This window comes from Chaetodon auriga, chromosome 20 (genome assembly GCF_051107435.1).
Source record: "Chaetodon auriga isolate fChaAug3 chromosome 20, fChaAug3.hap1, whole genome shotgun sequence".
NCBI classification, from domain to species: Eukaryota; Metazoa; Chordata; class Actinopteri; order Chaetodontiformes; family Chaetodontidae; genus Chaetodon; species Chaetodon auriga.
In genome coordinates this window covers 7,012,238-7,036,880 of record NC_135093.1, presented here as the reverse complement: position 1 = coordinate 7,036,880, position 24,643 = coordinate 7,012,238, and the positions used below count along the sequence as shown (strand labels likewise).

The window sequence follows — 24,643 nt, the reverse complement described above, 5'->3', positions numbered from 1 at the left end:
ATGCTTGCAGCAATCAAACAGACTAGGAAACATTGCGTTTTTTTTGTTTTTTGTTGTTTTTTCATTGTTTTGAACTGCAGTGTGTTGAGGGCCTGGGTTCCCCTCAACAGAAAGCTGAGGACAAAGATTTCCTCATGCGGTCAATAAAGGAACAGAATTGGAAGGGCTTGGTCTTCGAGGATTTCGGTCCAAAGAAAGGCAAAGGTACAGGCACACATGATTTGCAATCCAATCCTCTCTTAAGAGGAGTGATTACTTCTACACAGCAAAAATCCCAGTGTATATTGTACTCTTTAAGTGTACATTTAACACCAGTTTTGGTGTCTATATCGGTCAGAGAGTTTGGTGTTCACTGAACACCATCAAAAGTGTAAAATATATACTCCAAAATTTGCTGCTGACTTTTCTTCTTTGACTTACATTTTTCCTGCTGCTCTTTGTTGTTTCTTTATTTTTTGCTTGTTTCTTTCTTCTTTTTTCAGATTAAGAGAAACATGTCCAGGAAGCCCAACAGGCACTATCTCCTTTGCCTGTTGTGCTTGAAGACCAAGGACTCCCTGTCAGTGCATCTGCGCCGGGTCTGCATGAAAGACAGCACGCCAGAAGCCATTGACACAGCAGTGGAGGAGGCCAAGAAGGATGTCCATGATCTTATGGTGTCGGGCAGGGTGTTCCCCTACGTGCTGCTTCGCCAAATTTTGGATGATGCTGATCCACTCAGCAGGTTTGTGGAAGAAATTTTCACTGTTTTTTTTTTTTTTTTTCCCCCAAACATCACTTCTTGTTTACTCTCTGAAATGTATGAAATTTTTAAGTTGTATTGCATATGCTTGTCTAAATTGTGTTTTTATTTTTTTTAATTCAAAGGCTGACTGAGGAGCTGCAGTGTCGTCACATGGCAGTGACAGGCATCCCTCCACCTCCAATCCTTATTTGTTATGGTGTAGTGCGGTAGCAGTGCACCATGGGTAGGGCTGTCAAATAGGCTATACACCATAGTGTGGGTGTAACCCTAACCCCATTACTTTATTTTACAAGTAACCACACAACCTTCCTTATTTGGGGTTAAAAATGTGGGGGAGATGGACAAATGCAGTTTCCAAGCCTCGAAGCGCCTCCTCCACATAGGGGCCCCGGACCACAGTGGCTCAGTTCAGCGTCCCACGTGAGAGCAGAGTGGGAGCCACTCTCCCATGCGCACCGATGTCTTCCTAACATGATAGGTTGCAAAATCAGGCACATTTCTCCAAATACATGAATATATATGAATGTTTTCCTTTCCACCATCACCTAGTGTTTCCTGAGATTTAGATGCATTTTGGTTTTCTCTTTCATCATTATTTCAGCTCGTGGCCTTACTATAAAGTGCCTTGAGATAATGTATATCGTGAATTTGCACTATATCAATAAAAATGAATTGATTTCAATATTTCAAAGGCTGATACTTCACAGACAGAAGGAGGTAGTGAAGTGATGTCAAGTACAAATGCAAGGTCGCAAACTGACACATAAAACAAAGATGAGTTAATCACTTCAGGTTGAAGAAGTGTGGACTTTTCAAGCCTCATATCTTTTCTAATTCTCATCAGTCAGGCCGACCATAGATGAGAATCTAGAAGCATCTCAAAGGCGAATATTTCATAATACTTTTCAGTAACTTTTTGTTTATTTCACGTCGTTGTGTTTCTCCCTCCGTCCTCTCTCCTCCTGCCCTCATCCTGCAGGTGTAGCTGATCTGGCAGTTGCAGGATCTCGATGTACAACGATCCCTTAACTTAATACTCAGTATAACAAGCAGCTGTCCGTATCATTGTCACGACTGTCACTGTCATTACAAACTGTTTCTTTAGTCATGTGATCTGTTATTGCTGATATCCCTTTTATAGTGAAGTACTGCTCTAATTATAGCTGCAAGTCTGACAATGTCTACAGAGAGCAGTTTACAGTATATGTACCTGCTCCTGGTCCTGAGTGTGGTTCTCCTGCAGGTTTTGTCTTGTTAAAAGTGAGTTTTTTTTTCCTGTCCACCATCGCCCAGTCTTTGCTCATTGTAAGATCTGTTGGTTTTCTCTTTCTTTATTATGTAAGGCCTTAGCCTTATTGTAAAGTGCCTTGAGGTAATGTATATTATGACTTGGCAATACATAAATACATTTGAGTTGATCTGGACAGGATTGAATGGGACTCTGAATTTTAAAAATTTTAGATTGCTGCTTAAAACAAAGGTGAGGAAATCACTCCGAGTTCTTTTAGCACTTTTGAATAAGACCCCAACGACCTTTCAAATTTTGTTTTTATTTTTTTCAAACACATTTGAACAATGTACACTTACAACCTAACTGTAAAATGAACCCAATTGTAATATTATCTTGAACTTAATATAACCATAAACTAAGAATTACTTACATTAACCTACCATAATCTCATAACCTTTGTTTACCATTTACTGTTAAACACAAATTCACGTCTTTATTTGAACACTTGGAGCAGAACTAAAAACAAATACGTTTTTGTCATTTATTTATTTCTTTTGGTCCAAAGGGCTCGATGATGATCCTCTCACCTCATCATAATATCCTGAACTTAACATAATCATAAACTAAGATTGACTTACATTAACCTAACATAACCTTTGCCTAACCTTAACACAACACTGTTACTATAAACAAATACGGCTTTGTTATTTATTTGTTTTGGTCCAAAGGGCTCCATGATGATGCTCTCTCTTCCTCGTATGGCCTTCATCCTCCTCAGGGCTGCAATCATATGTACAAGTTTATGAATAACTGAAATTCCAGACACATGCACTTACTGTATTTTTCATACATATTTGACTGTCAAATGATTACATCATTGTCATTTCTTAAAGGTACCATGTGAAGTACAGTTTGTTAGGTCACACTTATTAATCACAGTATCAAACCCCACATCTCAGTACAGTCAGGTGCTGTCACCCTATATCTCTCTATAGACCTTACATTTTTTCTTTTACAGTGGTGTGACCTTCAGAGCATCAGATAAATCATGGGACAGATGTGCATTTGCATAATATTCATTGAACATATTGACTGTCACTCACAAGGTCCCTTTCTTCATTTACCTCTTGCCGCATCTCTTTGTCCGTACTCTTGAGCATTCCCCGCGTATCCTCATGTATGACCACTGGTGTCTGTTAGAGCAAAACATTACATGATTATACCACTGTAACTTCTTAAATGTGCCATGTAAAGAACAGGGTGTTGGGTCAAACCTATCATGTCAGCAACAGCCCCGACATCTTAGCACAATCAGCTCCTGTGACCCTACATCTCCATATAGACCCTATAGTTGTTTACAGTTGTGATTTTTATACATATTTGACTGTTACTGACAAACTCCTTCTCAATGGTCTCATCGTCTGTGTATTTGTCTTCACTATTAAGACGTCCATCCATGCTCCCATGCCTCGTCAGAGTTGTCTGTTGGAGCAACACATCATGGGATGATACCACTGTAACTTCTTAAATGTACCTTGTGAAGTACATGGTGTTGGGTCACACTCATCATGACAGTATCAAACTCAACATCTTAGTACAGTCAAGTCCTGTGAGCCCACATCTTTGTACAGACCCCACATCTGTTTACAGTCGTGTCGTCTTAACATCATTAGAGACACGCAGTCACTTATTTTTTTATACATTTTTGAATTTTACTCACAAGGTCCTGCTCCTCAAAGACCTTGTCCTCTTGCCGCATCTCTTCGTCCTTTCTCTCGAACCCTTCATCCACCTTGTTATATACAACCAGATGCCTCTTTGTGAACAAATCATCAGATCATTGACATTTCTTAAACATACCATGCGAAGTGCAATGAGATGACTAACACTGACAAATGACTAACACTGTTACAGGCAGAAATTCATTCTACCAAAGTTTTCCTCACCTGTGCACTGCCCTGGGCCCTTCCATGCCATTTAAGGGGAGGGAGTTCATCTTCCAGTATGTCATTGCTAAATAACTCTTCGCTCTGTCTTTTTCTGCGGCAGAAGCAAATCACGGTAATGGCAGCGATGATGACCACAACCACAGTAGGAACAGCTGCTGCTGTAGCTTCAAGTCCGTAGTTCACGGTCTGCGCTGATGTAATACTGAGTGTAACCTCACAGTCATCCATACCAACGAGACTTTCAACCGTACAGCGGTAAGTCCCACAGTCCTGCAGCGTCATCTTCGGTAAATACAAGGCACCACCAGTAGTGTCAACAAAGGCGTCACGATGCAACATCTGGTTTCCACTTGTCTTTGACCATCTGTACCTCAGAGGGGGGGTACCTTGTGAGGATCTACATCTCAGCACCACACGCTCACCAGCAGTAGCTTCACCTTCTATGTAACATACTGGCTTGCTTGGCCTTTCCATTACGTTCAGGATCATGTTTTTGATGTCAAGTTCAGGTAACTTCTTCACCTTGCATTGGTAAGTCCCTGTATCTGTCAGCCTCAGGTCGTGGATGGTTAATGAAGCATTGCCATTTTGAGGATCAGGAGATGTAAAGTGCACCCTACCCTTTACAGGATCATATAAGTTATTATATATCATGCCTCCAGTCAACCAGATAATGATCTTGTCATTTTCTTCTCTGTTTGGAGGCACAACGTTCCACTCTATCTCCATACGTTGCACGTTCTCAGAGGCAAATGAAAATTCACAATTAAGAGTCACACTTGATCCTTTAGAGACGTAATAGTGCCTCATATGTGAGATTATTTTCAGAGCACATGCTGGTCGTGTAGTGAAAGGGCAAAATAATAAATAAAATAATAAGATGATAAACAGCCATAGCCCAAACTTTCTGAAATATTTGGAACTCCGGGGGTTTGGTGGGAGACGGCACTTTGGTCGAAAAAACATTAGAATGTCCTTGGATTGTTGGGGATGGGCTGGTTCTGCCTCACAGTGTGGGCTTCGCTGTAAAATGATAGGGGTATGAGGTTAGGCATGTAAGCTGGGTCTTTGCTCAGACTTACACTGACATATTGTCATATTCCATAGTCTTGAGCCCTCCTTCCATATTCTCATACATGATACATGTTTATTAGAGCAACACACCACAGTTATCCCACGGTAACTTCTAGCTTCTACCATGTGAAGAACAAGGTGGGTCTTTTGGATACATGCTTCTAGCGATACCATTATACCAAAATTGTGCTATGAAAAACAGCACAATCAATTCCATCAAAGTCTTTCCAGTGAAGGACCTTTTACAGCAAAAGTGGATTTCCGCTTATCCTTATACAGAAACAATGAATGGTTGTACACCTCCTGTGACTCTAGCACAAAAAACACACTAAATAACATTTTAGTAGAAATGAAACAGGAAAAAGTGGGCTACAGTTTCAAACAAGAACATCAATTTAGCTAAAAAACTAAACAAAATGGGTGGCCATAATTTCACACTAGAACAGTACTTGAGCAGAAAAGAAACAGGAAAAAATGGTCTAAATCTTTTCCCTGAAACAGCAATGAAGCAGAAAAGAAATTAGAACTTAACTCTTACCTAGAAATTAGCTGCCACTCCTGAAAAAGTCACGAAAAGTACCTGCACAGGAACCATGTGACACAAAAGCCGCGAAATGAGCCCGTGTGACCAATAAACTCCAACCAATCATAGCAAACTCCTGACATAGAGGTGGGGGGAAGCGTGGGGGGCAGAGCAGGGTTACGTGAGGTGATTACGGTGGCCGACAAGTACAAACGCGCTGCATATACACGCAGGCGCTGCAAATACAGAAATGCGCTACAAACAAGAAAACAAATGCAAAAACGAAACGCAGCATAGCCAGTGTGCTCCAGGCCTCTAGGGGCAGTGCTGAGCTGCTACCCGAGAGACAGAAATGCGCGACAAATAAGAAAACAAATGCAAAAATCAACGAAGTAGAAGAGGAACCACTTCTTCTTCTTCGTTGATTCCAGGCAATGGTCGAGACGTCCGTTGTCTGTCTCTCGGGTAGCAGCTCAGCACTGCCTCTAGAGGCCTGGAGCAGCGCCTGCGTGTATATGCAGCGCGTTTGTACTTGTCGGCCACCGTAATCACCTCACGTAACCCTGCTCTGCCCCCCCCCCACCCCCCCACCCCACCCCCACCTCTATGTCAGGAGTTTGCTATGATTGGTTGGAGTTTATTGGTCACACGGGCTCATTTCGCGGCTTTTGTGTCACATGGTTCCTGTGCAGGTACTTTTCGTGACTTTTTCAGGAGTGGCAGCTAATTTCTAGGTAAGAGTTAAGTTCTAATTTCTTTTCTGCTTCATTGCTGTTTCAGGGAAAAGATTTAGACCATTTTTTCCTGTTTCTTTTCTGCCCAAGTACTGTTCTAGTGTGAAATTATGGCCACCCATTTTGTTTGTTTGTTTTTGTTTAGTTTTTTTTTTAGCTAAATTGATGTTCTTGTTTGAAACTGTAGCCCACTTTTTCCTGTTTCATTTCTACTAAAATGTTATTTAGTGTGTTTTTTGTGCTAGAGTCACAGGAGGTGTACAACTATTCATTGTTTCTGTATAAGGATAAGCGGAAATCCACTTTTGCTGTAAAAGGTCCTTCACTGGAAAGACTTTGATGGAATTGATTGTGCTGTTTTTCATAGCACAATTTTGGTATAATGGTATCACTGGAAGCATGTATCCAAAAGACCCACCTTGTTCTTCACATGGTAGAAGCTAGAAGTTACCGTGGGATAACTGTGGTGTGTTGCTCTAATAAACATGTATCATGTATGAGAATATGGAAGGAGGGCTCAAGACTATGGAACATGACAATATGTCAGTGTAAGTCTGAGCAAAGACCCAGCTTACATGCCTAACCTCATACCCCTATCATTTTACAGCGAAGCCCACACTGTGAGGCAGAACCAGCCCATCCCCAACAATCCAAGGACATTATAATGTTTTTTCAACCAAAGTGCCGTCTCCCACCAAACCCCCGGAGTTCCAAATATTTCAGAAAGTTTGGGCTATGGCTGTTTATCATCTTATTATTTTATTTATTATTTTGCCCTTTCACTACACGACCAGCATGTGCTCTGAAAATAATCTCACATATGAGGCACTATTACGTCTCTAAAGGATCAAGTGTGACTCTTAATTGTGAATTTTCATTTGCCTCTGAGAACGTGCAACGTATGGAGATAGAGTGGAACGTTGTGCCTCCAAACAGAGAAGAAAATGACAAGATCATTATCTGGTTGACTGGAGGCATGATATATAATAACTTATATGATCCTGTAAAGGGTAGGGTGCACTTTACATCTCCTGATCCTCAAAATGGCAATGCTTCATTAACCATCCACGACCTGAGGCTGACAGATACAGGGACTTACCAATGCAAGGTGAAGAAGTTACCTGAACTTGACATCAAAAACATGATCCTGAACGTAATGGAAAGGCCAAGCAAGCCAGTATGTTACATAGAAGGTGAAGCTACTGCTGGTGAGCGTGTGGTGCTGAGATGTAGATCCTCACAAGGTACCCCCCCTCTGAGGTACAGATGGTCAAAGACAAGTGGAAACCAGATGTTGCATCGTGACGCCTTTGTTGACACTACTGGTGGTGCCTTGTATTTACCGAAGATGACGCTGCTGGACTGTGGGACTTACCGCTGTACGGTTGAAAGTCTCGTTGGTATGGATGACTGTGAGGTTACGCTCAGTATTACATCAGCGCAGACCGTGAACTACGGACTTGAAGCTACAGCAGCAGCTGTTCCTACTGTGGTTGTGGTCATCATTGCTGCCATTACCGTGATTTGCTTCTGCCGCAGAAAAAGACAGAGCCAAGAGTTATTTAGCAATGACATACTGGAAGATGAACTCCCTCCCCTTAAATGGCATGGAAGGGCCCAGGGCAGTGCACAGGTGAGGAAAACTTTGGTAGAATGAATTTCTGCCTGTAACAGTGTTAGTCATTTGTCAGTGTTAGTCATCTCATTGCACTTCGCATGGTATGTTTAAGAAATGTCAATGATCTGATGATTTGTTCACAAAGAGGCATCTGGTTGTATATAACAAGGTGGATGAAGGGTTCGAGAGAAAGGACGAAGAGATGCGGCATGAGGACAAGGTCATTGAGGAGCAGGACCTTGTGAGTAAAATTAAAAAATGTATAAAAAAATAAGTGAATGCGTGTCTCTAATGATGTTAAGACGACACAACTGTAAACAGATGTGGGGTCTGTACAAAGATGTGGGCTCACAGGACTTGACTGTACTAAGATGTTGAGTTTGATACTGTCATGATGAGTGTGACCCAACACCGTGTACTTCACAAGGTACATTTAAGAAGTTACAGTGGTATAATCCCATGATGTGTTGCTCCAACAGACAACTCTGACGAGGCATGGGAGCATGGATGGACGTCTTAATAGTGAAGACAAATACACAGACGATGAGACCATTGAGAAGGAGTTTGTCAGTAACAGTCAAATATGTATAAAAATCACAACTGTAAACAACTGTAGGGTCTATATGGAGATGTAGGGTCACAGGAGCTGATTGTGCTAAGATGTCGGGGCTGTTGCTGAGATGATAGGTTTGACCCAACACCCTGTTCTTTACGTGGCACATTTAAGAAGTTACAGTGGTATAATCATGTAATGTTTTGCTCTAACAGACACCAGTGGTCATACATGAGGATATGCGGGGAATGCTCAAGAGTACGGACAAAGAGATGCGGCAAGAGGTAAATGAAGAAAGGGACCTTGTGAGTGACAGTCAATATGTTCAATGAATATTATGCAAATGCACACTGTGATTAATAAGTGTGACCTAACAAACTGTACTTCACATGGTACCTTTAAGAAATGACAATGATGTAATCATTTGACAGTCAAATATGTATGAAAAATACAGTAAGTGCATGTGTCTGGAATTTCAGTTATTCATAAACTTGTACATATGATTGCAGCCCTGAGGAGGATGAAGGCCGTACGAGGAAGAGAGAGCATCATCATGGAGCCCTTTGGACCAAAACAAATAAATGACAAAGACGTATTTGTTTATAGTAACAGTGTTGTGTTAAGGTTAGGCAAAGGTTATGTTAGGTTAATGTAAGTCAATCTTAGTTTATGATTATGTTAAGTTCAGGATATTATGATGAGGTGAGAGGATCATCATCGAGCCCTTTGGACCAAAAAAAATAAATAAATGACAAAAACGTATTTGTTTTTAGTTCTGCTCCAAGTGTTCAAATAAAGATGTGAATTTGTGTTTAACAGTAAATGGTAAACAAAGGTTATGAGATTATGGTAGGTTAATGTAAGTAATTCTTAGTTTATGGTTATATTAAGTTCAAGATAATATTACAATTGGGTTCATTTTACAGTTAGGTTGTAAGTGTACATTGTTCAAATGTGTTTGAAAAAAATAAAAACAAAATTTGAAAGGTCGTTGGGGTCTTATTCAAAAGTCCTAAAAGAACTTGGAGTGATTTCCTCACCTTTGTTTTAAGCAGCAATCTAAAATTTTTAAAATTCAGAGTCCCATTCAATCCTGTCCAGATCAACTCAAATGTATTTATATATTGCCAAGTCATAATATACATTACCTCAAGGCACTTTACAATAAGGCTAAGGCCTTACATAATAAAGAAAGAGAAGACCAACAGATCCGACAATGAGCAAAGACTGGGCGATGGTGGACAGGAAAAAAAAACTCACTTTTAACAAGACAAAACCTGCAGGAGAACCACACTCAGGACCAGGAGCAGGTACATATACTGTAAACTGCTCTCTGTAGACATTGTCAGACTACCAAAATTAATACATGTATATATAAATGTATTAAATTCAACAACACTCATGAACAACAGCAGATAGGGTGAACTTTTTTCATGTGAACTTTTTTCACAGTTTCTATTTTGAACAAATTAGCCTTTAGTGTAAACTGAGTCAAGAACTCTGAAGGGAAAGAACTCTGTTTGGGGGTTTGTAGGGCGATATTGGGCTTTTTTGCACCATTATATGGTGATCTTTTTTAGCAGTTTTTATTTTGAACAAGATTACCCCTTAGTGTAAACTGAGTAAAGAATAAGCCCTAACACTATCAGGAATAAGATACAGAAAACGATAGCTGTCAAGATCAGCCAGTCACAGCTGGTCCAGTGGTTAGGGCAGCACTGAAAAAGACAGAAAGAAGAATTCTGTCAGTGCGGTTGTTTTAGTTGTAACATAGGTATGCAATATGTCGATAAATTTACTGCACTTACCCCGGTTTTTACTCCCTTATTTGCGCTGCCTTCATCTTGAGGTTGGGACGGCAAGTACGAAGGAGGAGGTTCAACATACAGAGGCTTGAGAAGAAGAAAGTATTAAAAATCAAAGCAAATTTGATTAATCTTAATCTTTAATCAACTTGACCAACAACATAGGCAAATTTGTCTTTCTTATCAAATCAAACTGTATCAAATCAAACTTTATTTGTATAGCACCTTTCATACATAAAAATGCAACACAAGATGCTTAAAAAAAGATAAAAACATGAAACAGTAGTACAATAGTACAACCACACACACACACACACCCCAACGAAACTGTGTAATAACATAATCTTACCGCAACAGGAAAGGCTGGTGTCTGTGGCACCCTGACCATGAACTGTTCCATCCTTTGAGGCATTTCTGTTGCCCAAAGAAATGAAAGAAATATATATTAATTACCGTACTGTTTTATTCAAGATCAACTTCTCAGTATAGGTATATACAGTATATAGGTGCACCTGTTCAATTGCTTATTAACACAAATAGCTAATCAGTCAATCACATGGCAGCAACTCAGTGCATTTAGGCATCTAGATGTGGTGATGACTTGCTGATGAAAGGGCATTTAAGTGACTTTGAAACTGGCATGGTTGTTGGTGCCAGACGGGCTGGTCTGAGTATTTCAGAAACTGCTGATCTACTGGGATTTTCACGCACAACCATCTCTGGGGTTCACAGGGAATGGTCCAAAAAAGAGAAAATATCCAGTGAGCGGTAGTTGTGTGGACAAAAATGCCATTTTGATGTCAGAGGTCAGAGGAGATGAGCAGACTGGTTTGAGATGATAGAAAAGGCAGCAGTAATGGTATGGTATGCTATTTAACTGGTCTACTCGGCAAATTGGGCTCAGTGAGTGATCCGTTCACTGGACGTATACCCCACAGTACATTCAGTGAAGGATTCACACTGAATATGCACCGTTCCCTCGCAAATTGTCGCAATGAGATGATCAGGCAGTCACGCATTTTCTCAAACTGCGGGTTTTATACACTACTTGTTACATGCTGTGTCCTACTGTACGTGAGTTGTTGCGGTGGCAAATTTAGCAGAGTTTAAAAAAAAAGTAAGTTTTCTCCGAGGTACACTTGAACATAACACACCCCTATCTCCCTCCGTCGCTCCTGCCTAGTGCCTGCTACAGCTGGTGAGTCTCACTCTCTTCTCATTACTGCCAGCCTAACGTTTTAAGTTTGTTTATCTGGTAATCTAAATCTGTTAAAACAACGGGGAACAACGGTCGCCATGAAAGTGTATCCCTCAGAGGAAAATGATTCAGGAGAGTGTAGTTCACTGAGTGATTCAGGCGTCGGTGCCGCGGCGCAGTCGGCGCGCGCGGTCCCTCCCTCCCTCCCTGCCTATTAGCGGGTTGATCCAGGTATAATATTCCCACTGTTCACACATTTTTCCGTAATAATAAGGACAGGTCTCGCACTGTTTCACTCCTATAAGAGTATATTATCGGTGCCGAATACTTGTTACAATCGAATATGAGGCTCAACCCTACATGAACTTGCTGTTTCACTCTGGCGGCGTTAGCCAACTAGCGCTACATGCTAACGTATTTCCGAAAATGAAATATTCATCATGACGGATCATTTGAGATGGAGAGACATTAGACGACCAATGTACATTACCAACAGATGAACTAACTAAGCTAAAATAATTTAAAATGTACTTACTTGGACGGCTCGGCTCCGAGGAAAAAAGGTGGCGCTGGGCTCGGATTTACAGTTCGACACTGCGCGTGACGTCACATTAGGGCGCATGCGTGTTGGCTGAAATGCCCACGACGTATTTTCTGAAGCTAACTGAATGGATTATCGTGGGTTTTTAATGAGTTTCCGCGCTTTTTTCAAGTTGAAGTTGTTGTAACTCTTCTTACTTTGTTGTAGTGGGCAATGAGTTCTCTCAGCTTGACAGCAATAGTCCTTCTGACTAAAAGCCCAAATCCCTTTAACAGTGTACTTTCATGACTACTCTCATGAAAAAGACACAGTGGTGCAGTTTTAAAAGTTTCTTCATTCACCTCATTGGTATAGGGTTTGAGTGATGACTTTTGTGAAGTGCAACTTGAGCACTTTGACCCAGGACAGGGGGTTTCAGCCTCCCTGCACACAAAGTACGGTTGGTTTTAGTTGGATAACTTTTGCTTGGAAGGTGGCAGCAACCTGAAACCAAGTTGCATCCCCCCTAGAAAGTGTTTAGGAGCACATTTAAGACCATTTGGCCCCTTTTGATGCATAATTTTGCCAAACTTGACCTTAATGTAGGTGGCGCTATGGGCACCAAATTTGACAGTGGGTAGCTGGGCACAGTGCAAGCCCAGAGGTACTTTTTTCCATGAGTATATGACCTTTCTAGCCAAAAGATACAAATCTATTAAATCAATTTACTATACTTCTGTGTTTCCTAACTCCACAATGGTTACAGATATGAAGGTACTTCCAAGCTTGTGGCACATACTTTTGTTTTCTCTTTTTCCAGGGATGTGGTAGGGAGTGGTTAGGAGGAGGGTAAAGATCATGGTCAGGTGTTGAAGAAAAATAGGTAATAATTGAAGCTATACAACAAGTAGTTCTGACCAAGCAATCTGATTGGTCAACTAGACATTTAGAATATGCTCAAAGACAGCACACCTTACCATTGTCAATTGAAAAAATGCCTCATCACTATCATATCACGCTGCCTATAACTTATGTACTGAGACTGTGTGGTTATCTATTGTAACCCGCTTCAAAAGCCAGTGTTGTCACAGAACAAAAAAAAAAAAGTGATACGTGAGAACTTTATATTATATTATTTGTTTATTTTAATAGCCTATTGCATAGGTTTTTGATTGTTGCTATGGGTTAGGGTTAGGGTATGGCCGTTACTAAGGAGGATCTACTTGCTGTTGGACATAAAAAGTAGCAGAAAGAGATGCCAACGGACCTCGGCGCAAGCACGTTTGTCCTCACTGACAGTTAGCTCAGTTAGCCTACATTTAGCACAATTTCCAATGACTAGATCTTGTTGATCTAAACTGATTGTTGATTCTCAGTCTAAAGGTCGTTCTCTCCAAAACATGTCAGAAACATTTCATTGTATAAGTCATCACATGCACAATAGTCTGTTCAATTGTCAAAATGAGTCAAGAACGTACAATACACAGAAGCTCCTCATCTTCTTGGACCTCCTTTATTCTGATTTGATCTCTGAAAATGAGAGAGGTCTCGTAGGGCCTCACCTACCAAACTTTGTCATTTGGGACAATGTGAATTTCCACCGTGTCCCGCTCATCAGGGCCTGGTTCACTACTCATCTAAGGATTGTCATGGTGTTCCTACCACCTTACCTACCTCCTTTCCTCAATCCTATTGAGGAGTTTTTCCTCCGCTTGGAGGTGCAGAGTTCTATGAGCATCAGGCTCAAAATCAGAGGTCCCTGCTCCATGCAATGGATGCTGCGTGTGAAGATATTACAGGAGATCAGTGCAGGGGATGGTTACGACATGCACGTCGTTTCTTCCCTCGTTGCATTGCAAGGGAGAATATACGCTGCGATGTGGACGAGAATCTGTGGCCAGACAGACAGCAGCGTGTGGACGGCCAGGAGGATGAGGACAGTGACCAGGAGGGCGAGGAGGACGGCCAGGAGGATGAGGACAGTGACCAGGAGGGCGAGGAGGACGGCCAGGAGGGCGAGGAGGACGGCCAGGAGGGCACATACTTACAAAGTTAAATCTAAAGGAATTGTGTATACCTATGTGATTTTTAGAATATACTTTTTTTAAAATCTTTTTTGGGGAACTTTGTTTAAATGTATGGTGTGTGGTTAGAAGGTCCATGCTATTGCACTTGTCCCCAGCAAGAGGTCACAATACTGATCATCCCAAAAAATTTCTTAAAAAAGCTCTACAATTGTGAATACATATATCAAATAAAAAAGAAGGGGTATAAACAGTAGTCAAGTTGTGAAAAAAATCGGTTGGATGGTCAATTTTCTTCACCTTTAAAAAAGGGGGGGGGGCAGAGGTGTAATTCATGTAAATTCATTAACAAAACAAAACACTGTAAATAAGACTTCTGAATCCTCTCAAATCAAGTCAAGCCAAGTTTATTTTAAGTGCAGAATCATAACAATTATCTCTTTTTTGTGTTATTAAAGACAGTACAGAATTTACAACTCCTTTCCAACATTTTACAACACTTTCCCTTTTCTCCCCTGGGGTGAACAGTTTTTAGTTTCTCAGTTTCAAGTCTCAGTATTTCATAGCAGTTTCCAAAGACTGTCAAAATCAGCTTTTTTGTCGACAATTGTTTTGGGTTCTTGCTTTCTGATTGTTAGCTAAGCAATGACCTTGAAGCCAAGACTTGGCATAGACATCTGGTTTGAACATTCTGAGTGGAGGGCCAACACACATGATAAAAAGCAAGGCTGACATGCTTTTTACCTCCAGGGTGGAGGTTGTTCTTACAATGTTCATCTGACTAAAGCCATGCTCACACTCAGCTGTGTTGTGAGATGGCCAGCGTGTTCACTGCTTGAAGGAGGGGTTTCAGCTCTTTTGGTGCTGGTGGTTTCACTTCACCAACAGATTTGAGTATGACCAAGTCAATGAATTCCCTCATCACACAGTCCGAGAGCATAGTATTGACTAATATTTTAAATAGGCTCTAAGGAAATACTAAGGAACCCCAACCTAAATCCGAGGTTGGAACACACAATAGCTTTCATGTATGGGCCGGGATACATAACAGCAAGTCAGTAACAGACAGCAAAATTCACTCGCGCCGCAACATATTTACATTATATAAACGTGTACAAGGCGTCTAAAGAGAACCAGTGTTTTGTTTTTTCAAGAAAACTTACTCGCAGAGTCTGACGCTGACGCATCTTTCTTTTTTTTGGGGGGGGGGGGGGGGCGCTGCCATGGCTGGGGGGCCCCTAAATAAACTTGTTAATTTATGGCATTTGGCCGCATCATCCTCAAGTGCCTTCCTCTATTTTTCTCTCTCCCTCTCCGCATCGCCCTTCCTCTTTTTAGGGGGGGGTCCATTCTGGACTCGTCCTCCTCTCCTCTCCGCTCCGCTCCTCGCTACACACACACACACACACACACACACACACACACACACACACACACAGGAGCAGCAGCAGGTACCACACAGACAGACATGCGACACACCCCCTCCTCCACACACACGCTGCTGTCTGTGTGGTTGACACGGACTGTTGGGGTGGATGTTAATCAAAACAAAACAATCATCTTGTTGTCCTCCTCACATGCTACTGGCCGAGTGGCCTCTGATTGGTCTGAAAGAAGACTTTAAAAAAGTCAGACGCAGCCTGTAGAAGGGAAAAAAAAAAAAAAAGACATGCACGCGAGGCCAGTCCGGGCCTGCCTGATGATAATACTATAACTTGCTCATTTACACATTCACACATTTATTCCACATGCCCTGCTGCTTTTAGCCTGAATATTTACTACAAACCTGAATAATAGTGCCATCTGGTGGTCATTTGCGTACACAGAAGTTGGATCTTTAAAAGTTGGGTCAACAGAGAAGATGGACTTTTAGATGCAAAACACAATCATTGAAAAAATCGAAGGTAAACGGTATGTTGGGTTTTACACCTGCTTTTTTACGTACACCAATGTAAAAAGACCCAACATAGACCCTCTAACCCCTAACCCTAACCCCCCCCAAAAAAGGCTGTTAAAGAGGAGTTGGCCAGGAGTACGCCATTAAACGTGCAAAGCATTAAACTAATTAAGAGTGGATTTTATTGATCCAGCATGCACTATGTTTTCTTGTACGTCTGCTTGAAGATGAAATACCAGCTGTCTGTTGCAGGATTTTTTTTTTTTTTTTCTGGTTTTAAATAAGCAATGAATGAGAACATGGGAGGCCATGTGTTAATTACTGCTGGCTAATCACAACTGATCTCATGGTTGGAGTTTGTTAAACTACAATTCCTTGTTTCACGTCAAAAAACTCTAAATACAAAATCTCTTCATTTATCCAACTCTCTCAATTCAGCCCTCATAATGTCAACTCTGGTACACACCACTAAAATATCTATATATTAGTGATGAAATCCTCAGCTGATACCATGTGTTCTCACTCCAGCTGCTGTTTTTGTTGCTGCAGTGTAGAGAAATTAAAAGTGGATGCAGTCTGTGCAGCAGGATTTGTGCTGCCTGTAGGTCAACACTCAGGGGGCAGAAAGCCTTAGACTGCTGCAGTCAACTAGCCTGAGGTTGTTGTTGCGAGATGCAGTGCAGAACAGTACGTCTTGTGGTCTGAAGTGTCAGGTGTGTCAAGTCTCTGAAGGGTTGTGAGACCGGTTTAAAGGTGGATCACAAACCACGGTGTGCCTTGCAGGCTTGACAGTAAATACGTATCCTGGATTTGTCAGGATTTAATTGTATCTGCAGTGAAGCTTTAGTATCTTGTCCCTGCATTTCTTCCTGCTACATTAAGCTTTGCATTGAACTTCAACACAGTAAGTGTTTTTATTTTCTTCATTTCAGCACCAATCCTGAGTTTAATTTCAGTGAGGGCACAGCACCATCTAGTGGTACATTTAGTAAGGGTTCTCTAGTAAGATACTTCTCTAGAAAGGGTGTGTAACAGGAAGTATCTGCATGCTTTGTTGCCTGTTGCCTGGTGGGGTAAATGTTGTCAAAGCAGACGGCAGGCTTGTCTGTGGATCCTGTTTAAATGAGCTGTCTGAGGACTTTACTGAGTCAAAGCTGACACGCCCTTCAAGGGCCTGTTCCTTAAGCTGTTCGAAGACCTCCTCTGAATTTTATCCTCCTACCTTTGTTGACTCAAACCCAGAAGGGGTGTTTTTACACTAGCTAATGTTGTGGTTTTAATCAGCAAAGCTAACTGGACGACAAGGCTGTCAGAGATCTGTTAAAAGTTCTAAAATGCATTGCTCCATACAACACAGCAACGACTGCATGAATTTATTTGAAGAATAACGGATTATGTAACAAGTTCAAATGTGATACTGCCTTTGAAAAGACAATATTGACATTGTTCTTTTAATAGATGAAACATTCATCAGAAAGTTCAAGGAAACAATGTACAGATACTGTAAATACTTCAAACCAAACCAGCCTTTACTAGTAGCATGAGTCCTCCTAACACTCATTAATCCTTACACATCAAATACATATACCAAATTATTGGCATAAAGAGCCAGACAACATTTCCTCATCTGTAACATATATCACAACATTTCTTAAATTAAAATGAAACTGCTTTTATGTAACTATATTTGAACTGGAAATTAAAACTGTTTGAACTTTTGTCAGAGGTTTTGTGCGAAAATGTGTGTCCTTCCTATACCCATTCTGTAAACTACGATTTTTAATGATGTGTGTATTCCCCGCTCCGGAGATTAAAAATACCCACACTGGTCAGCATCCCATGTGACAAGAGTCGCTTCACAGGGTTTGTGTTTGTTGACAGCAGCAGTTTAGTAGACTACCTGTAGTCTAGTGAACATGTACACCACCAGAATCAAGTCTTTGTAAGTTTAGACTGCACGTTTCACTTGTAAAAAAAAACCACTTTCCCTTTTTTAAAATTAAAGGTTTCACTGAAGACTGGATATGAATTATTTCCACCACTCATTTCCAGATCAGACATTAATTTGGACATTTAAAATGAACCACTGATGTTTCAGCCTGGTGTTACAGTCCTTCCTGGGGCAGCCCAATGGAGCAGTTTTTCAGGACGGTGTCAGTGTTGCCTCGCACTCCACACAGTCTGTGATTACTGCATTCCAACAGTAATAAACCATCAAAGAACCTCTACCTTTGAAAACAAATAAAAATAAAAGCACTAATAAATGATTAGAGTGACTTTTTGTGAGGCCATGCAGTAGCTGGAGCTAATGTGGATGATCAGTTTGCAGGTCGTCAGTGTTGTTGAGTAGTTGCTATTCAGAAGGACATGATGGTGCTCTGGATGATGTCGACACATTCGCGCAGCTCGTGCTCTTTGATGGTGAGGGGAGGGGCCAGGCGGATGATGTCACCATGGGTGGGCTTGGCCAGCAGTCCGTTGTCACGAAGGCGTAAGCACACTTTCCAGGCGTCGTAGTCTGAAGGAGCGAGGGGGACGTGTTTGAATATAGGTCAGATTGAGTTACGGCAAGGTGCAAATAACTTTTCTGGCTTACAAAGAACCTTTTGCTACATGTAGAAGAATAACATTTCTCAGTACATTTGACATCTTACTTTTAAATTTCTTAATCTGAATCAACCTGTGCTTAGGATGAAATAGCTCTACACTCACTATGGTTAGATAGTTTTGTTCTGCTTGCTAATTCAGTGTAAATGAACCACTTCTTTCTCCAAAAAAAGACAACATAATATCAAGTCTTGATGCTTTGATTTCCAGAACATAGAGACAACCATTTATAGATACTTATCATTCAAAGACTATAGACTGAAACTGTGTATTCAGGGTTTTCTTTTTTAATGTGAACAGTGAAGCCTATTAGCTGAGATTGTTCCCTAAGTTACCAAGACTGATCGCCAACAGGGCTGCTGTTTTCAAAGGAGCTCAGCACTGTACCTTTGGTCTCTTTGATGACGACCGCGTTAAGGAGGCCTTTCCCTCTCACTGTCGTCACAATGTCTTTAGGCAGTTTTTGCAGCTCGGCCCTCAGCAGCTCTCCCATCCTTTGAGCGTTCTCTGCCAGCTTCTCCTCCTCCATCACCTGCAAACAAGAACAGTTGAAGACAGAGGATTTTCGATTAACTTTATGGTATGTTGCGTTGGAAGTTCTCTCCATTAAATCAATTAAAACAAAGGCAAAAACAAGAAAAACTATTGAGTTGTTAAGAGATAAGCACACAAGGAAAAGATAAGTAAGAAAGTGCACTTTAACACTGACCTCAAGTGCAGCGATAGCAACCTGACAGGCCACGGGGTTGCCTCCATATGTGGACCCGTGTTCTCCAGGCTTGATGGTCAGCATTACCTCATCATCACACAGCACTGCACTAATCTGAGGAACACAAACACAAAATCACTTAAAGCAAAGGTAAAAGTTGTGAAACTGCTGTGATCCATGCTCCTGTGCGACTCCAAAAGCCAGTAAAGTTTGAGCCTTTGACTTTTGCCAAACAAGTCTATAATTTGACAGGAAGTGTGACTAGGCATCCACGAAAATGCTTACAGGGTAAACTCCACCAGAAAGGGCTTTGCCCAGAATCACCACATCTGGGCGGACTTCCTCGTGGTCCACCGCCAGCCGCCGGCCGGTTCTAGCCAGGCCTGTCTGCACCTCATCAGCAATCCACAACACCTAGACAAAACACAGAGGACTTTAGTAATCAAAGCCTCATGATCTTGAGGAGTGGGAGATCTTCCGACAGGGAAATTAAGATAAGATCCCAACACTGTATGCTAAAGGGTTAGCATTGCACTGCATTGCCTTGAAACATAATAAGTATACTTATTAACACAGCCATAGGAGTTTTTCTTGAGACTCACATTGTATTTTGTGCAAAGGTCTCTGACTTTGGTCAGGTAGCCCTGGTCTGGGACCACCACCCCAGCTTCACCTTGGATGGGTTCCACCATGAAAGCTGCAACATTTGGGTCTTGAAGAGCTTTCTGGAGAGAAGCAGAAAAAAAACAGACTTGTCAGACATGTTTATCTGTCCTAGATAAGCAACAGCAGTTGCCAAGATAACCTAACTTGGTATTAGTGTAACCTTATCTGCAGATACCTGAAACTTCAGTCAGTCATTTGGACCTCATGTTTACACAGACGATGTGGGTGTCAAATGAGTTAGTTTTGGAGGATCTTGTGGAATAAACACTGTTTGAACAGTAGTAATGCATGACAAATTAACCATGTAGCGGAAAATGGTAGGACATGATGTGAAACAAATAAATCATTACAGACAAACGTTTACCAACAATGGTTTTACAACAGTGTTACTACAGTGTTCCTGCACCCTGAACTATTATTCTTTATCCAATCATGTGTTCACAAAGTGGTTTCATACCCAATCATGATACTATCACCTGTTACCAATGACCGTGTTTACCTGTGGAATGTTCCAAACAGGTGTTTTAGGAGCATTCCACATCTTTCCCAGTCTTAAGTTGCTCCCACCCCAAAAAATCAATGAAGCTAATGAGGTGAAACATTAAATATATTGTGTTTGTACTGTTTTCAGTTGAGTATGTGTCAAATAGGATTCGCAAATGATCACAGTCTGCTTTATTTCTGTTTTACACAACATCCCAACTTTTTGGGAGTCATCTCGCAAATTAGCTGGTCTGGTGTGCAGTGACTGAAGCATAAACGTCTCCCTATAATTTGGGGATTTTCCAAGGCACTTTGACAGCTGGTTCGGACCAAGACTGAAGAAACTTTCCCACACACGCTGCTTGTGAAAGTATGAAACTCAAAAATGTCATTCAAGTGTACGACTGAAACTAATCAAAACAAACACAGTAGATATTGTGCTGCATGTCATGAAGATAGCAGAAAGCTGTACCTCCAGTGCAGGGATGTCATTGTATGGGACAAGCTCAAAGCCTGGCATGTAGGGACCGAAACCTTCATAACTGCTGGGGTCCGTGGAGCTGGAGATGGCTGCCATGGTGCGGCCCCAGAAGTTTCCGTCTAATGAAAAAGATTGAACGAGATGGCATAGTTATGATGTTGGTCTCAGTTTACATTTAAATGAACCTGCGGTCACCTTGTCCTGTACCTGTCAAGATAAGGTGGTTTCTTACCTGCAAAAATGATTTTGGCTTTGTTTTTGGGAACCCCCTTTACGTTGTAAGCCCACTTGCGGGCAAGCTTGCAGGCCGTCTCACCACCTTCAACACCTAATTTGTGACAAAAAAAAGATACATGTCAACAAACCGACTCATGATAACCTCTGAAGATGTCTCATATGATTAGCTTTGGGAGTTTCCCAACAGTACCTGTATTCATGGGTAAGACTTTGTCATAGCCAAACATGTTGGTGATGTACTCCTCATAGGATCCAAGCACATTGTTGTAGAACGCCCTGGACGTCAGGGTGAGTTTGGAGGCCTGGGCCTGGAGCGCAGCTACGATCTTTGGGTGACAGTGGCCCTGGTTTACTGCGCTGTAAGCACTCAAGAAGTCATAATACCGGTTGCCGTCCACATCCCACACATAGATGCCTGAGAAGACGGAGGAACACCAAGCTCTGGGAAAGTGTCGGCTAATGATCCACAATTTGCAACATTCAGCTGAAGATGAACTCACCCTCCCCCCTCTCTAAGGCCACAGGCAGGGGGTGATAGTTGTGTGCTCCGTACTTCTCCTCACGGGCGTAGATTTCCTCTGCGTTGAACCGACGTTCAGCCTTCAGTTTGGAGGCCGCGGTGGAGGCCGGACGTGTGCCAGAGTGGATGCTGCGACTGAGAACAGGGGCAGCACGGCTCAGGCTGCGGGTAAGCTGGAGAATCATTCCTTTCTCGGCTCTATGTCGCTGTGTCTGTGGATAGAGAGACCGAATGTTAGCAAAGGCCTTTTAGTTTCTAAAAATTCCATGGCATCTCTTGCAAAATGATAAGAAAGGTACAGCGTTTCAGCATATATAATGTGATTTTATGATATAATGTAATTTTATGCTTTTGTTTGTCATGTATTTCAGCAAACTGAATATCTTTCAGTTTTGGACTGTTGGTTAAAACAAAACAAGCAATTTGAATAAATCTCCTTCGGCTGTTGGCATTATTACATGCATTTTTCACAGTTGTCTTACATGTTGTAGACAAAATGTATTGATTAATCAGAAAAATAGCAAGTGTAGGAAGTGTGTTTACAGTAAGCTAAACACACTTCCTGACATGAGCTTAGGTCACAGCTACATAATCAGACATGCTGCCTCAACAACAGGTCTAACCCCCCCAAAAATTACTAATTATATCATTGGCAGTGATGCTCTTACCCCAGTTTATAATACTGTAAGACAAAACCCCCCTGTAGCTACAAAGGTCCACCCTGATAAGTTAATACACCACTGTGTGAGGTTCAGTGTAGCACACAGGCTTTTCAGGTCTGCTGAACAACGCTTCTCTTTCACATTCAACACAATGGAGCCAAAGACCTTTGCTGGTTATGGGTTAACACACACTAATCCCTCAGCAGCATGGCAGCTCAACTGTGATGATCCAGACTTTTCTATTTGGTCGCAATCAGAGTGGACTTGTGTCAGGTTTCCCGGTAACATGTGCTGCTGGCCTTGCTGCTGATCAATTTGGGAATCGGTTGCTTCTTTCTTAAGTGTGTATGACTGAGAAAATGCCCCCCCACTATGTCACGGCCCTGAATGGCTCATTTGGTGTTGAGGTTGGATGGCATGTTTTCTGACAGTGATTACTTAAAGCAATTCTTGTTTTGTTTTGTTTTTTTTAACAATTTTTTTTTATTTGACATATTTAACTAACAAACAGACACTGAATAAAACAATGACAATACTTGAATTAGACATTAAACAATACATAGACATAATATACTAAACATATTTGACAAAAAAGTAAAACAATCACATCAAAAACAGACTATCAGACACGACTAAATATAGACGCGCTCAGCAACAGATTAATTTCAAAGTCACTGTGCACCGTGACGGACAAGAAATTCCATTAGAGGTTTGCACGCTGCTTCAAATTCTCCTGCCTTTCCCCTCGTTATGTAAGTCAGCTTCTCCATTACAATACAAGATGCCATCTCTTTCACCCATACATGAATCGAAGGTACATCCAGTTTTCTCCAATAAAAAGCAATCATCCTCCTGGCCTGCAGGAGCCCAAAATTAATTAAAGTTGCCTGTTTTGAATTAATGCTAAAATTTGAGGGATATATACCCAATATGCACACTTTTGCTTGATAAGGGACTTCCACATTAACAATGTCAGATGTGGTTTGAAGAATTGTTTTCCAGTATTGTTTTAATTTGGGACAGTCCCATACACAGTGAAACAGAGTGCCTCTCTCCTCTCAATATTTGATGCAAGTGTCAGAGACTTCAGGGGCTGAGTCTGACTGGAGTAATGTAAGTTCTCATCAACCACTTGAACAGCTTCATTCTTGTATTAATCGATTGTTTTTGAAGCAATTCTTGTTTGCAGAAATTCCACGACTTCATTTGCAAAATGATAAGAGAAGTACAGCAGCTTTGAAAAGTGCTGGAAAGGCTTAGTGGCTGTGGACATGAGATATCCAGCGCTTGGCTCAGGATAATCAATAACGCTGTATCGTGAATAAATACACACAGCTAACAGACGGCACCTGTGTTGGGTTACATCAAGAGTAGTGTGATGCCCCAAGGTCACCAAAACCTGCCCTTAAGAGATGATAGGTTGATGGGGAGCCGCCTCCACAACACACCCACCTACAACACAGCCAGGACCTAAATACAGACAGTAAGCATGACTTCCTATCAGGTGACGGCCAATACGAAACAAGCAGCTCTCCCACACCGTTTTTTGTATTATAAACTACTGTATCATGCAACTGTGTGCAATTATCTGAAGCTCGTTCTTTAAAATTGTGTTAGTGACCGGTTACATGTGACATTCACCGGGCAGTCGACATACACGCATGCTTCGCCTCGCCCAAAGAGTGCAAACGCTTTGGAGATCAACGCTAACCTCACACGAGAGCTTCGCTTTGGTTAGGAGCAGCGGCAGCAGCTAGCTAGCTAACATTAGCACTGTCAGTTTTCGTCTTAGCATCACTAAACTGTCTAACAAGCATTTTAAATCCGGAAAGAGGAGACATGAAAGAAAGTCAAACAGTACCAGAGAGAAGTGAAGAGAAGTTCAGACCCTCTTGAAACACGAATGGTGTCTGTTTGTCCCTGTCCGTCGGTGGAGGCGGATGGCTTTAACTGACAGCCTGTCGTGCGTGGACCGGGGATGTTGCGGTTGGAGGAGGAGGGAAGGCTGCGTCAGAGGACACGCCTCTATGTTGCAACTTTTTCCGACGATTGCAGCGACTAACCTGAGAGTCACCTCAAAAAACATCATCATCATCATCATCATCATCATCATCAATAAATAATCACAGTGATCGAGAATCAAAGAACCGCCAGGTGTTTAGCCAAACTTTATTATTCTGTCATTTGAAATTATTTCATCACTGAAGTACGATAATACAAATACACACATTCATTTCGGTGACTCACCTAGAGTGTTTATGTGACACTTCCGTATTCTTCAGGAACTGCGGAAAATAAAATAAAACGTAATTTTTAACGCATAAGGGGAAATACAGTTTTTTTTAAATCAGTTATTTCATTCAGAGGGAGCATCTTTTAAAAAGTAGATAAATAAATGAACAATAAT

At 41.5% G+C, this 24,643-nt stretch overlaps 1 protein-coding gene across 1 annotated transcript; it reads right to left on the bottom strand.

The window, feature by feature from the left end:
- Positions 1–17,229: 17,229 nt before the first annotated feature.
- On the bottom strand, positions 17,230–24,221 carry oat (ornithine aminotransferase). Its single transcript, XM_076760410.1, has 10 exons — positions 24,098–24,221; positions 21,555–21,786; positions 21,245–21,469; positions 21,050–21,145; positions 20,809–20,936; positions 19,790–19,912; positions 19,473–19,601; positions 19,188–19,301; positions 18,866–19,010; positions 17,230–18,389 (listed from the first exon to the last, which is right to left on the bottom strand). The coding sequence occupies exons 2-10, from the start codon at positions 21,757–21,759 to the stop codon at positions 18,229–18,231; spliced, it is 1,326 nt and encodes a 441-aa protein (XP_076616525.1). The 5' UTR covers positions 21,760–21,786; positions 24,098–24,221; the 3' UTR covers positions 17,230–18,228.
- Positions 24,222–24,643: the final 422 nt, after the last annotated feature.

Excerpts from the sequence above, each read along its gene's own strand:
- oat (XM_076760410.1), bottom strand. The coding sequence starts at position 21,759 with ATGATTCTCCAGCTTACCCGCAGCCTGAGCCGTGCTGCCCCTGTTCTC. Across the intron at positions 19,602-19,789 it reads ACCTTTGCACAAAATACAAT|GTGTTGTGGATTGCTGATGA; the intron begins GTGAGTCTCAAG and ends TGTTTTGTCTAG. Across the intron at positions 19,011-19,187 it reads TTGCTATCGCTGCACTTGAG|GTGATGGAGGAGGAGAAGCT; the intron begins GTCAGTGTTAAA and ends TCTTGTTTGCAG.